The 14,407-nt window shown below is 46.2% G+C and overlaps 1 protein-coding gene across 1 annotated transcript in view; it reads right to left on the bottom strand.

Moving 5' to 3' along the window:
* The window catches only part of CRYBG2 (crystallin beta-gamma domain containing 2), a 175,055-nt gene extending 161,379 nt beyond the window's left edge, over positions 1-13,676 (bottom strand). Inside the window, exon 1 of the mRNA XM_083173290.1 lies at positions 13,290-13,676. Coding sequence (XP_083029416.1) covers positions 13,290-13,498 — 209 coding nt within the window. The 5' untranslated portion in view covers positions 13,499-13,676. The remainder of the gene's footprint in view (positions 1-13,289) is intronic.
* Between the last annotated feature and the right edge of the window lie 731 nt (positions 13,677-14,407).

A 14,407-nucleotide genomic window follows, 5' to 3' on the forward strand; every position in this document is an offset into this window, starting at 1 on the left:
AGTCACTATTGTTAACTATGCGAGCTCCCACACATCATTAATGACCATTGTTGTCTTCTGAGCATGCAGGTCAATTTGGCTGTATAACCAATGACCCACTGTTGAATGAATCCCGGTAATATTACTGAAAGATATCCTTTACCGATATCCTTCAGCATACCTCCCAACATGTCCCATGCCAGGAGGGACACAATGCTCTGTTCCTGGACTTTCCTCTTAATTTATGGATTGCCTTCACCTGTATGGGACTGGTTAATTGAAAAGTAAGGTGTTTTACCACAGGTGATGGTAATCATACATTAAGTGGAAAGTCCAGGAAAAGACCATTGTGTCCCTCCTGGAGAGGGTCATGTTGGGAGGTATGATTCAGTGTGTATGCTCAATATTGCATACTTGCCTTCCTGATCCTTTCCATGAGGGAGAAAATGCTCTGTTCCTGGACTTCCCTGGTAATGTAGGATTGCCATCACCTGTGGTGAGCTAGGTAATTGCTAAGAAAGGTGTTTCACCACAGGTGATGGCAATCCTACATTACCAGGGAAGTCCAGGAACAGAGCATTTTCTCCCTCATGGAAAGGATCAGGCATACTCTATGTAAACCCATAGAATAGAATCTTTATTGGCCATGTATGCTTGCGCACACTAGGAATTTTTGTGGTTTACAGTGCAGCATCAAACAGGGTTAAGGGGGGGGGGGGGGGGGAGACATTGCATGCATTACATTAATTAAGACATTACATGCATTCCATTTCTAGCTACAACTATAGTGGATAGGCCGCCAAGTAGGGTCACGTTGTTTGGCTGTTGATATTGGGATTGCATTCGCTTTGGTTAGATTGTTCAGGTGATGGATGGCTAACGGATAGATGCTTCTTGCGGATCTGGACGTTTTGGCGGGGACGGACCTGAACCGTCTTCCGGATGGTAGGATGTCGAACAGGTTGTCCTTCGCGATCTTCTCAGCACATTTCCTTACCCTGGATGAGAACAGATCCCTTATCGGGGGAGGTTGGTCCCTATGATCCTTTTCGCAGTCTTCACTACCCTCTGCAGTTTTTGTTTGTCATTCTCGCTTGCGCCACCGTACCAGATTGTGATCGAGGAACATAAGACAGACTCCACAATGGCGGTGTAAAATACGCACAGCAGCTCCTATGGGATATTGAATTTCCTGAGTTGCCTCAGGAAGAACAGGCGCTGTTGGGCCTTTTTGATATTTATGGTTATGTTTAATCCCCATCTAAGGACGCTGGACATGGTTGTTCCTAGGAATTTGAAGGATTGAACCAGCGACACCACTGTGTTGGCTATTGTTAGCGAGACCGGTGCATTTGGTTTTTTCCTGTAGTCGACCACCATCTCAACTGTTTTGGTGGGGTTTAGATCAAGGTTGCTGCTGCTGCACCACTGTGTCAGCTTCTCCACTACACGCCTGTACGCGGTCTCGTCACCATCCTTGATTAGACCGATGATAGTGGTGTCGTCTGCAAATTTGATGATTTTCACTGACTGCTCATATGAGATGCATTCATTCGTGTAGAGAGAGAAGAGCAGAGGGGAGAGGACGCATCCTTGGGGGGCTCCAGTACTGATTGTTCGTGTGCTGGATGAGAAGGCGCCGGCTTTGACCACCTGTTCCCTTTAGGAAGTCCACTATCCATGAGCATGTTGATCCTGGGACTCCTAAGGAGAGGAGTTTTGGCTGTAGGATGCCGGGGACGATAGTGTTAAATGCTGAGCTGAAGTCCACGAATAGGACTTTCGCATAGGTGCCTGGGTGGTCGAGGTGTTGTAAAATATGGTGCAGCCCGAGGTTGACCGCATCCTCTACACTTCTGTTTGCCCGGTAGGCGAATTGCATGGGGTCAAGGTGAGAGTTGGTCACTTCTCTCAGGTGCTTAAGTACTAGTCTTTTGAATGCTTTCATGGCCACTGAAGTTACTGTAATTGTCCTGAAGTGCTATCTTGGGGACCGGGATGATGATAGAGAGTTTGAAGCAGGCAGGAACCTTGCACAAGTCCAGGGAGGAGTTGAATATCGTTGTGAAGATGGGAGCGAGCTGAGCTGCACAGATCCTAAGGCTGGATGGCGACACACCATCCGAGCCCGCAGCCTTCTTAGGTTTTATTCTTTTGAGTACTGCTTCTACCTCGCCTTGGTCCATGTGGAAGCGTGGCGAGCGCAGCGAGCCCCGCGAGGGGACGCGGATACCTTCACAGCTATACGCGTCCCCTCGCGGGCTTCACAGGTGTCCGTGGCGACGCGGACACCTGTGAAGCCCGCGAGGGGACGCGTATAACTGTGAAGGTATCCGCGTCCCCTCGCCACGCTTCGGGCCTCGGTGGCTCGCTGCGCTCGCCACACTATTCTATTCTCAACTCCACGCCGACGTGGATAGTGGGGGTATGAAAAGGTCGGAGGACGCGTACCACCGCCCCTCGCGGGCTCGCTGCGCTCGCCACGCTTCGGGTTGACGTTGATCGTGGGGTGGCGTAAACAATTGGGGGGGCCATTTCAGAGTTCAGGGTAAGTATTTGGGCTCTAAGGCCCATTTAACATTGTTTGCTATGGTAAAATCGGGTCCATTGAGCCATTTACCATGAAAATCGTGTCCATCGGGCCTTTTAACATATATTCCTATGGCAAATCGTGGGCATCGCGTCGTGGCCATCGTGTGCACATTTATGGCCGGCCGCGACGCGACCGTCGCGATTTCCATGTTTAACATGGGTTTCAATGGGAAATCGCGGTCATCGCGTCGGCCGCGTCGCGGGCAGACATAAATGTACCCGCGATGCCCGCGATGGGCGCCGTGCTAGGTAAAGAGTACCGGAAAATCTTGTTTTTTGGGACTGCCCTGTGTCCAGCCTGGGGCTGGCAGTGTGCCATGGTGGGATGGTGGGCAGTTGGGAGTCCCCCCTGTCACTCGCTGCTCTGCTTAGCAGAACAGCAGGGAATAGGTGATGTGCTCATGACATGCACAGGGGTACCGACCATCCGTTGTAGAAAGTTGGGAGGCATGGACTGATGTGAAAGATTTTATGTGAAAGATGCTCTGCAAAGTGCTGCAGAATAAGTGAGTCATATAAAAAGAACTGTTAATATTGTATGCTGGAATGCATTAATGTCTGCAAAAGTAGCTACATGCTTGAACAATGTTGGAGTTCTGCTTTGCATACAGAAATATTCTGACTTCAGGGTCAGAACAGGTCTGTGCTTCAATGTTTAAGGCAACATGGGCAAATTGCCTACAATATGCAGATATATAATAAAAAGCTAAATTACACAATCATTTGCATGAAATAGATGCTTCCTGCCAGCATCTGAAATCCAAGTGCTCAGTTCAAAGACTGGCGATGGTGGTTTTCCTTGGCAAGTCTGTCAGAACCACACTCCCTGGGCCAAGTCTGCGTCCAGGGGCGTGCACATATACAAAATAGGGAGGGCACAACAGAAATATGTTCATACGGAATACCATCAAGTAGAATAGAAATACCTCTCAGTACTTATCCTACTATGTCCTGATATCAAATTCAAACTCACTTAGGAGCATATCATGGCAATTAGGAGGATCCCAGGTCCGGCGCATGTGCAGTATCGTCCATGGTACTGCATATGCGCAGAACCCATTTTTGGGGCTGCCCTGCAGTTGCACATAGAGAGGCATCCCGAAGGGAGGGAACCCCTCCCAATGGAACTGCCTTGAGTGACTGGCAGGTCGGACTTCTTATAGGAAGTCAATGCCAGTCACCTTGAAGCCAGAGCAGTCTCACAGATTGCATCTGGCTTCACTTAGGCAGAGAACAGTGGAGAATTTTATCTGGGGGGCTGCAGCCCTGCAGCTCATAGGTAAAAATCGCCACTGGGCTTCTGCAGCCCACTAAAGAGGGATTGCAAGGTCCCTCTCCAGTGAGACAGCCCACTGCAGTCATAGGGCTAGCACCCAATGCAGGCAAGATCTGCAAAGTGAAATTATGTACTTACAGTAACTCATAGAAAACTATGGCAAAGACTGCTCCCGGGCCAGAAATTGATTAATAAATATGTCTAAAGGTAGCCATACACACGCAGATTTATCTGCAGATCTGTCTGGTTGGAACAAAAACATGGTTATGGATGAGAGCAAATGACAGTTGACCATTTGCTTGGAAATGCTGGAAAACTGACAAACTGTCACTCATCCATAACCATGTTTTTGTTCCAACCAGCCAGATCTGAAGATAAATCTTACTAGTGTATGGGCACCTTTAGTCTGTGAAATAAGAGACATTTCACAAAATATATTAAGACATAGGTGGACAATCCAATCCAAAGGATAAATGAATCCAGGATAATACAGTATGCTCAGGAAGTATGGAATACATCTATCCAGGAAACAGTGCTTAGACAGGAGCTTGTTTGATGTCGCTCGAATAATGTTTAGGACTGAAATTGCCCTTTGCTGTGTAAACAGCAATTAGTGCTGATAGTAACACAATAACAACAAATAGTCATTTTCCTTTGCTTTATGCACATTTTATGTACTGTAAGTAGACAGAAAATGTGCTTGAGAAGAAAAAATAGCTACAATAAAGCAGAGGGGTATGGATCATTAGGTCGACCACTGAAGGTCAACATGCATCAAGGTCGACATGTCTGAAGGTCGACATGATCTTAGGTTGACTGGGGCATTAGGTTGACACAAGCATTAGGTCGACATGGGGTGTTTCACTTTTCTTGTCCCGAATGTCAATGCAGTCGACATGGACACTAAAAAAGTGTGCCGTGTCCCCTTGCATGGCTTGCTGCGCCGGCAATACTTTGGCCACGGTGCCCTGCTACGCTCGGCACACTATTTTATTCTCCCACCACACCTTAGTGGAGGGTAGGGCATGAAATACTGGCTCTCGACACATGTAGTCTAAAAAAAGGTGAAAACCCCCATGTCGACCTTTTAACTCTCAACCTAGACCATGTCGATCTAATGCATGTGTCGACCCAATGTCCCTGTCGACCTAACCTCATGTCGATATTGATGCATGTCGACCTACAGTTTTTTATCTCCTGCTGTCCTGCATCATTAATCGAATCTCACAGATTATTTACTGATGACAGGGTACCCCAAGGAATTTGCAAGGGCACTGAATTCTTGCAGTCACTATGGGGGATATTCAATCTCCGGCAAGCACCTCCCATCGGGGAGATGCCCACCAGGCCCTATTCAATGCTGTCTTCCCGGACAGCATTGAGCAGGGTATCTCGGCAGAAAGAGCTGACCGAGAACGGGACTGGGTCACGGCGGTCGAGCAAGCTTGACCGCCGTGACCCTCACATTGAATACCCCCCTATGACTGCTATCTGGATACAGCAGTGGCTAATGTTGACTCTCAGCAACCCCCATCTTAAGCTTATACACATTAAAGCCCTGTACACATGCATCGATTTTTCCAGATTTTCGATTAGATTTTTCTTATAGAAGCAAAATCGAATCGAACCCTAAACAAAATCGAATGGTTTTTGTGTCACTTTCGATCTACAGATGTAGCCCCTGCCATCCTTGACCGGGGCTCGCCAGACCCTCCCCGCTGGCGAGCGCCAGCGGACAGGGGCTACAATGAACTGGGACGCACGTGCATCTCACACGCACGCGCGTCCCAGTCTCTCGGCGGGGACGCTGCGTGTCCCTGCCCATCTCCGCTTCAGGGAGATGGGCAGGGTTAGGGGGGCGCTCGGGGTGGCGAGGGGTACCTGCGGCAACGGCGGGGGAGACGACGAGGACCGGAGGCAGGCTCCGTTGCCAGGGGGTGCGCAAGCGTCTCGTGCGCTGGCCGGCCTCTGCAAAGATGGGCTAAGCTCCATCTGTACATTCAATTCGATGCACGATCCCAATTTCACAAAATCGAACAGAAAAATTGGTACTTGTTTCCTAGAACGGCACCCAGATTTTCTACGTATGCAAACGTAGAGAAATCGCATCTCATCGCATGGGCCATTTTAGTGCCGTGCGATGCGGTGCGATGCGGTGATACAACACACAGGGTATTTACAGACAGTCAAAAGGTATGAGGGCCCTGCTCACAAGCTTACAATCTATAGGGAAATAGGCTTAAATAATTACTTAACTTGTGATTCTGTGAGGAAACCTGGAAAATTTTAACTGTTGGTAGCTCTGAGGACTGGAGTTGGCTACCCCTACACTAAGGCCCTTATTCTGATCGGTGCGGCCCGATCAGAATATGCGGCCACGACCGTGCAGGCGAATCCCCGCCTTCCATACGGATCGCCACCTCCGTCCGTACGCGGATATGTGGCGATCCGCAAGAAATTGGACGGGGATACGCCTCCTCCATGGTGGGAGCAGCCCCTGCATTCGATGGTCGCCGAACATCGAATGCAGGGCCGCACGCTCCACCAGGTCCCGCAACACAAGACCACACGGACACTTGTCCGTGTGAAATCTTGTATGGGGGCGGGCAGCTGACATCCGGCGATGTCAGATGCCCGCCCCGTACCCACGCGTCACGGCCTCATTACCATGCATACGCCCCGCGTTTGCATGGGAACGCCCATGAAACGCGGGGCGTATGCATAGGGTAATGAGGATAAGTAGCCCCTCACGCCCCTCTACGCCCCCTGTGCGGCGTATAGAGAATCCTTGCGGCGAAATTGCCTGCACATGCGCAGAGTGACCTCTGCACATGCGCAGAAGATAAACATCGGCGGCCCGTACGCAAGCGGGAATATCCGCATCGATCAGAATAAGGGCCTAAGTGATATTTTAAAGCAATATTGCTAATTTCCCCCTTATGTGCAATATTGTTTCAAATATCGCAGAAGGTGCGTACACACGGGGGGGCGATTATTGCAAATATCGCTGGCAATATGGTCGCTGAGCGACCATATTGCCAGCGATGGGAGTGTGCACCGGCGATAAATTGCCGAGTGCGCGCTCCCATTTTCAGCCCCTGAATGGTCGCTGGTCACCAGCGACTTCCACTGCCTCTTCTCCCGGCAGTGTGACATTTTCATCTGCAACCATCTCTGGTCGCAGATGAAAACGAGACACTGAGCAATATGATTGCTGAGCAATATGATTGCTGAGCAATATATTGCTTGCAATATATTGCCAGCAATCATATTGCCCTGTGTGTACGCACCTTTAGTGTGTATGCTGAGTATCGTCCTGCATGCATGTAGCAATGCCCTCCACCATGCACTGAATGTGCAGACGATGGAGCGCATCATTAGCAAGGCATTGACGGCATTGTAAAGTGTGTATGCACTTGTCAATGGCAGCACATTGCATAGTATGTACCTGGCTTTAGTCCACCTGCAGCAGAGAACAAGGGTGAAATGTAATAGTTTGAGATTTTTTAGACATTTTCTAAGATGCAATAGAGAAATGATAGCTTGAAATTGATTGGTTGCTATGGTCAACAACCCCACTTTTCACTTTTAGAAGCTTTAGTAAATTTACCCCTATGGGGGGGTATTCAACGTGTGCCGATATTTCCAACAGTTGGAAATATCGGCACACACCTATTGAATCGCGCCCATTTTTGGATGACGAAAATGGCCCCTCAAATGTCGAATCTGTGGCCATTTTCGACCAAATACATGTGGATTGGCTAGTGTACACATGGGGCAATTCAGGCAAACCTACTAAGTGATTTTGATGATGAAGTCAAAATTGCTTAGAAAACTCACCCCGTGTGTACGGGTGTGGATCGTTTGGTCTACAACAACTAGGTCGACAAGCATTGGGTCGACACCACTAGGTCAACATGCAGCAAGGTCGACATGGGTTAAGGGCGACATGGGTCAAGGTCAACATGGAACTAGGTCGACATGACATTAGGTCTGCACAAGCATTAGGTCGACATGGGCAAGGTCGACAGTCAAAATGTCGACATGGGTTTTTCCCGAATGTCGACACACTTGACATGGACACAGTTTGAAGTGCACCGCATCCCATCGCTTTGCTCGCAATGCTTTGGGCACGGTGCCTCGCTACGCTCAGCACACTATTTTGTTCTCCCACCATGCCATAGTCTAGTGGATGGTAGGACATGAAATACCGCCTGTCGGCACATGTCGGCCTAGTGGTGTCGACCCAATGCTTGTCGACCTCTTTGTTGTAGACCTAATGACCGTATCCCGTGTGTACAAGATTCTAAAGCAGAGATAGGTTCATCATCATGTTGAGGATCTATAAGACAAATAGGATGAAGACCTGTGGTTGCCATGACATGCTTAGATTTGCAGCATTCTACCTATATAGTGGTAGTCCCACGCTGGTCGCAGATCTTCTTGCTCCAGCCGTGGCTCGGTCAGGGTTGCTTGGCGAGCCCGGCTCCACAGTGCTGAACAGGACGTGACTTCCGGGTTGCGGCAACACGAGACTACCATCACCCGGCATCACAGTCCATGCATGGCTTCTGTGGGCTCTACTCCCATCCAGGAGGAGACTTGGTTTTCAAGGTGTCAGTCAATGGTGATGATGATGATGTGAAAGAATTTCCAAAGCGTGTCGGCTTCCTTGAGCCTTCTTTAGGGAGTGCTGGACCTCTGTACAGAGGACTTTTTATAGGGGTCACCGCCATCTTGCATTGTGTATAGCCGTGCCCATCTTTGATGTGGGAAAAATGCCATCTTGGATTGTGTATAGCGGTGGCCATTTTTGATTTGGGAAAGAGTCTATTGTTTCTAATAAGACACCATTTTTACTAAGGTATATACAGTATGAGAGATGGTGTCTAAAACATTTACCTTGGGCGTAATTCTCCATTCTGTGTTATGGAGAAGGTTCATAAAATCTCTATATAGTCTGCTCGAGGCACAATGTACTTGTTAAATTATTCTATGCTGGAAAAACACTTTACATGCAGGGTTATGCTTGGTAATTGTCTATTTTCACAGCCCAACACCATAAAGTGGGGACTGCTAGAGATGTAGCCAATACTTATAGACAAACAGAGTAATTGGATGTAAATAAAGGGTCAAAGGGAAAGGTGGTTCAAACTGTTACTGTGGATTTTATTTCATTTTTGATATTTAAGTGTAAGGTTCTAACGTAGAACATCCACTTGAGTTCTTCTTTATCTATCTTCTTGATGTAGTTCCCGTCTCTCACACAGGTGAGAGGTGCACTGCGGAGGGAATGAGATGCCAGCACCCTGCACCACCACCCTGTGTCTTCACCCGACAGACTGTGGTTTCCATAGACCCTTGTATTACCACTCATGACAACCAAGCAGCATTTCCCCCTGCTGTTACTATAGCCCTGTTCTGGCTATTTACACACCTAATCCTTTATCCCTCATCCCTTCACCGCCCCCAACCCCCTGTATTCGTTCTGCAATCTGCATTTGATTATTAATGTGGTGCTTAATAAATTGATGTTTTGCACCCAATCCATCTTTCCTAAAATTTATTGGTAGAATATTGGCAACCCATTTGGTGGTGACATAACTGTTAACTCTTTGACAACCAGTCATACATCATACCAATTATCCAACACAAACTGTCATATTTCCTAATGAACGCAGGTTACAAAACCCTCTCAATCAAATAACCTTACAGTGGAATGCAAAGTACACCTCACCAGGACTCCAGACAGACAATGCAGGGTACGACTAGATGATTCCTAATTAATGATACCATTCACTTTGAAATAAAACAGTATTTGTTTTATGGATTTGTAAGCTACAATATGTCTGAACTCCTGAAATATTCAAACTATATGCAAAACCAGAGATAACCCTTTAATAATTCTCCCTCATGGTGTCTAATATAGATATGTACTATGCTGAGCCACTTGATAGCCACATTATGTAAAATAGTTTCACTGATATAAGCATATACAGTATTATTAATGAATGCAGAAGAAACCGTGACAGTAGAGCAATCTGCAGTTTCTTGTGACAATGGCGATAGCAGTGTCTCCTATTACCAATGTGTAGACTCTAACCTATAATTGGTACGCTGACTGCACCAACCAAAAAAATAGTACTCAATGGTAATGTACAAACACACGTAAAATCATTAAAACTTTGAAAATTCAAAATAAATCTTCCACATACACAAAGTCACAACTTTTTTTTTTTAGCTTTTCACATTCACAAGCTAATACCCGAAGGAGAATCTCGTGTACAATTTTTGGGAATGTATAGAAATGGGATCACATAATATGGACATGGCAAATATATTTGCATAAGAACCCTAATTATACTAATGTAAATAATGTCCTCAAAATCTGAGCTGCTACTGATAGCTTAAATGGGATGGAATCCTCTGGACTTATCCCATATTTATAGCATTACTGACACTGTTGGATGTACCATGCAACAGATAACCTCAGGATTGGATGTGAAAACTATTGTGATGCAGCTGGTTGCTGCCATACTTTAAAAGAAAAATGAAAAGTCTAAAAAAAAAAAAATGTTTTATTTAAGTATAAGTACTATGTCACAGATATCCATTTAAAACAAATAAATGTGTATTTATCTTGATGTATAGTTTTTGTTGACTAGGGACCGCTATGATAATGTCACTCATCACAGCAGCACAGGGATGTACATTATTCACTCAAAGCTTGCGTAATTGATTAATGATCAGACATTATTAACAATTAACCACTTTGTACACATGAAAAGTGTTCCTAGAAATCTATTAAGCATACATTGGCCCTTATTCTGGTTGATGCGGTAATATCCGCGTGCGTTCGTGCCGCCGATGTTTTGTGTCTGCGCATGTGCAGAGGCGTCTCTGCGCATGTGCGAGCGGGGCGTACGGTTAAATCCTGCATGAAATGTGAACACTCCGAACAGGGGGTGGAGAGGGGCGTGAAGGGCTATTTGGGCTCATTACCATATGCATACGCCCTGCGTTTCATGGGCGTTCCCCTGCAAACGCTGGGCGTACGTATGGTAATGCAGTCGTGATGCACGTGTAGGGGGCGGACATATGACATCGCCGGATGTCAGCTGCCCGCCCAGATCCCTGCTTTTGCACGGAAAAATGTCCGTGTGGTCTGAGGTTGCGGGAGCTGGTGGACCACTCGGTCCTGCATTGACGGGGGAGGTTCCCTGAGATGGAGGAGGCGTATTCCGTGAAAAATACACGTGCGGTCCGTTCGGCCAGCTTCTTATCGCATACGGACGGAGTTGGCGATCCGTATGGAAGGCGGGGTTTCGCACACACGATCCTGGCCGCATAATCGGATCCGGCCGCACCGATCAGAATAAGGGCCATTATGTCTACTGTGATGCAAGGAGGTGCCAGAACCAGTAAGGGTTCCACTGTAATTCACAATACACAGTTAAGATGTTAAGTTTAATGGCATGCACAGGAGTACAACATATTAGAGCTATTTTTTTTTTTTTAAAGAAGACGTTTAAAGTTGATTGGTACCTACAATATGTCAGCTATAATCAGATTGGTGGGTACCTACATATGGCAATTGCCTACTCTCCTGGAAGATGCGGGAGACTACCAAATTAGAAGAGGCGGACTTTCTGCGCCCAGCCCACTTACTAGTGAAGTGTCATTATGGGGAGAACAATGCAGCAAATAGCAACAAACAGGAGAGCATGGAGCCAATAGGATGAGTTTTATAAAAATCACATGTCACATACAATCTGCATTTCACGGCATTCTTCATAAGAGGGCAGGGCCTAGTTACATGTATCGCCAGGCTCTGCCCTATCTCTGGTCAGCTGCACCCCCCTATGAGCTTCTCCCGGAGGAAAGATTGTAAAAGTAGGCAAGTGATCTGCAAATTTGTGTACTTTTTTTTTACACAATATAATTAACTAAGCTCTTTTGAATAGTAATGTCCAGTATTTCATGGAATATGGAAGCAAGTAGAAGCTTTAATATAATGTTCCTGTAGTAAATAAGCAAATCTGAATGATATGACTGAAAGCATAAGCTGTAATTATTTTTTTTTAAATTCCACAAACAAGAAAAGTAACACTCCCCTTTACAAAATGTGCTGTTGTGTCAAATGTCACACAAGTGTCTGCCTCTGCTCACTGGGTGTTACCATCCTCCAAAAAAAGCTTCAATAATACTTAATTGATGTGCTACATACATTCTCAGAAGGTTTCTTTCATCTAAGAAGGCTCTGTAATGTCATTGGTAATCCTTATATAGAGTTATGACATTATATAAATAGCTATTGAAGTTGAAAAACAGACATCTATCAGTATAAGCAGTCCATGAATGTAAATATTAAATTATTAGCAGACTTTTAGCAGCTGTTGCAATTCCGTTGATACAGTATAATCTGTTGATATAATATAATAACCGAGATGACATTACTCACTGCTGTAAAATATTTATAGTGTATTCTAGATGAGTCTGCTGTTTACACACTGTGGTGCATAGGCAAATATGCCGACCTAATTATACAAATAAAAGACTTTCAGCATATAACAAATTCATCATTTCACACGGAAGAGCGCTGGCCACAATGCAGTACCCATGGCCACAATACAATACACATTACCACAATATACAGAACACATCACCACAATGCAACACCTATACCCATAATGCAATGCTCAGGACAATACAATACTCAATACTACCATATAAAGTACACAATATACAGAACATATTACCATAATGAACAGCACCTAACAATTTTGTTTCTAATCTAGTTATCTCTTTCCTCTCTGCCTCTCTAATTAGTACAATCACCATGTATAAATACAATAGTCATAAAATGGCACATTATGTAAACACATTTAGCAGGAGTGGTTTCAAAGATTGTCATTCAGAATGTCGACACCAGAAGTTATACATAGGCAGAATGTCGACGCCAGAAGTATACATATTCAGAATGTTGACATGCACAGAATTTCGACGTTCACAATGTCAACACTAACATAACGTCGACAATTGCAGAATGTCAACATTGTGAATGTTGACAGTCGGCATGTGCACAAGCATTTTTCCGTTGATTTGATTACATACCCGGCCTACACCTAGCCCTAATCACAATTTAACCTTATCACTATAATCAGCTGTCGACAAGTGTCGATGTCCTGTCAGTTTCAACAAACTGAATATGGACAACCTGAGAAACTATCTGTTCAAGGACTTGAAGTCCCAGCATACATTTGCATCCATCGCTTGCTGGGAGTTGTAGTTCTTTGGAAGTTGCATCTACCTGAACATTTACAGTTGGGATGTAGCATAATGCACAGTAGCAAACTAACCAATACTAGACAGTCCTTCCATGTTCCAGACTTCCAATTCCTTGTCCTTTCCCTGTCCCCCATCGTTCTCCTCTACCCCTTACCTGTCCTTCCGTCCCCTCTTCTCACTCCAGCTGCTCCTGCCCTTGCGGTCCGGCCGGTCTTCCCTAGGGGCTGCCGGGCTCCTGTCTCCCTCACTGCTCGACCTGGACTTCTCCTTTATGTTCCCCTCACTCCTGGAGAAAAGTTTCAGAAGCCTCTTCCTCAGCCCCTGCTTCTTCCTAGTGGGGGACTCGGCGGTGGGAGATGACATAGCGGCTGGGGTCACTAGCAATGGCAGCCCGGGATCAGCGGGGTGCAGCCGGGCAGAAGGTGGGACACTGTCAGAGACTGCCTGATAGCCCGGGGCCGGAGGAGGAATAGGGCTGGATCAGCTGGATGGAGACGCTGGCCTGTCACCCGGGGCTGTGACGGTCACATGGGAGGCAGCAGAGTGCAGGCGGCAGGTGTGTGAGGACAGCTCTCTCCTACTACTGTACCTTTACTTATGGGTGTGTGCACAATAGTGTGCAGTGCACAGCTATGGGTGAGTGAGTGTGAGGATAGCTGCACCACAAGTCACTGTACTGTATGTGGATAGGTACCTGCACCATCTGTACACTAAAGAAAATGCCACTTAGTGTACTGCATAAAGGTGACATAATAGAATGCAGATGGAAATTGGAATGAGAATATTCCAGCTGTTCTGAAGACTTAGGTGTAGGCAATGAAAGGGTTACCATATAAGAATTTGATGGTTTCGGTTAGATTATGTAAAGTTCACAAGATTTAAAAAACAATTACAAAAGTTTAACATTCAAACCAGCTTTTGCCATGGATTATGTTCAGGGTGTTTCTTCTTTCATTCCTGGGCAGTGTCTGCTAAAGAGGGTTAATCTGAGGTGGGTTTCTTACACTGAAATGTCATGTTACAAAGCACATTTTCAAAGGCAGATGAGAAATAACTGCAGACAACAATGTGTGACGCTACCCATGGCCAGCGGTGGATATCCCACTAGGCACGTGCCTAGGAGGGGCATCTCCAGGCTGATGAGGACCTTTTCACATTACAACTTCTTTATTCAATATTTTATTTTGCAACTGACACGAGCAGAACAATGAGCGGCAAATTGTAGGTAGGTAGTGTGGTGACTGGGAGCAGTGGTCAGGGTGGTGGGTGCAA

The sequence above is a fragment of the Crinia signifera genome, chromosome 2 (genome assembly GCF_055691185.1).
Source record: "Crinia signifera chromosome 2, ASM5569118v1, whole genome shotgun sequence".
NCBI lineage: Eukaryota > Metazoa > Chordata > Amphibia > Anura > Myobatrachidae > Crinia > Crinia signifera.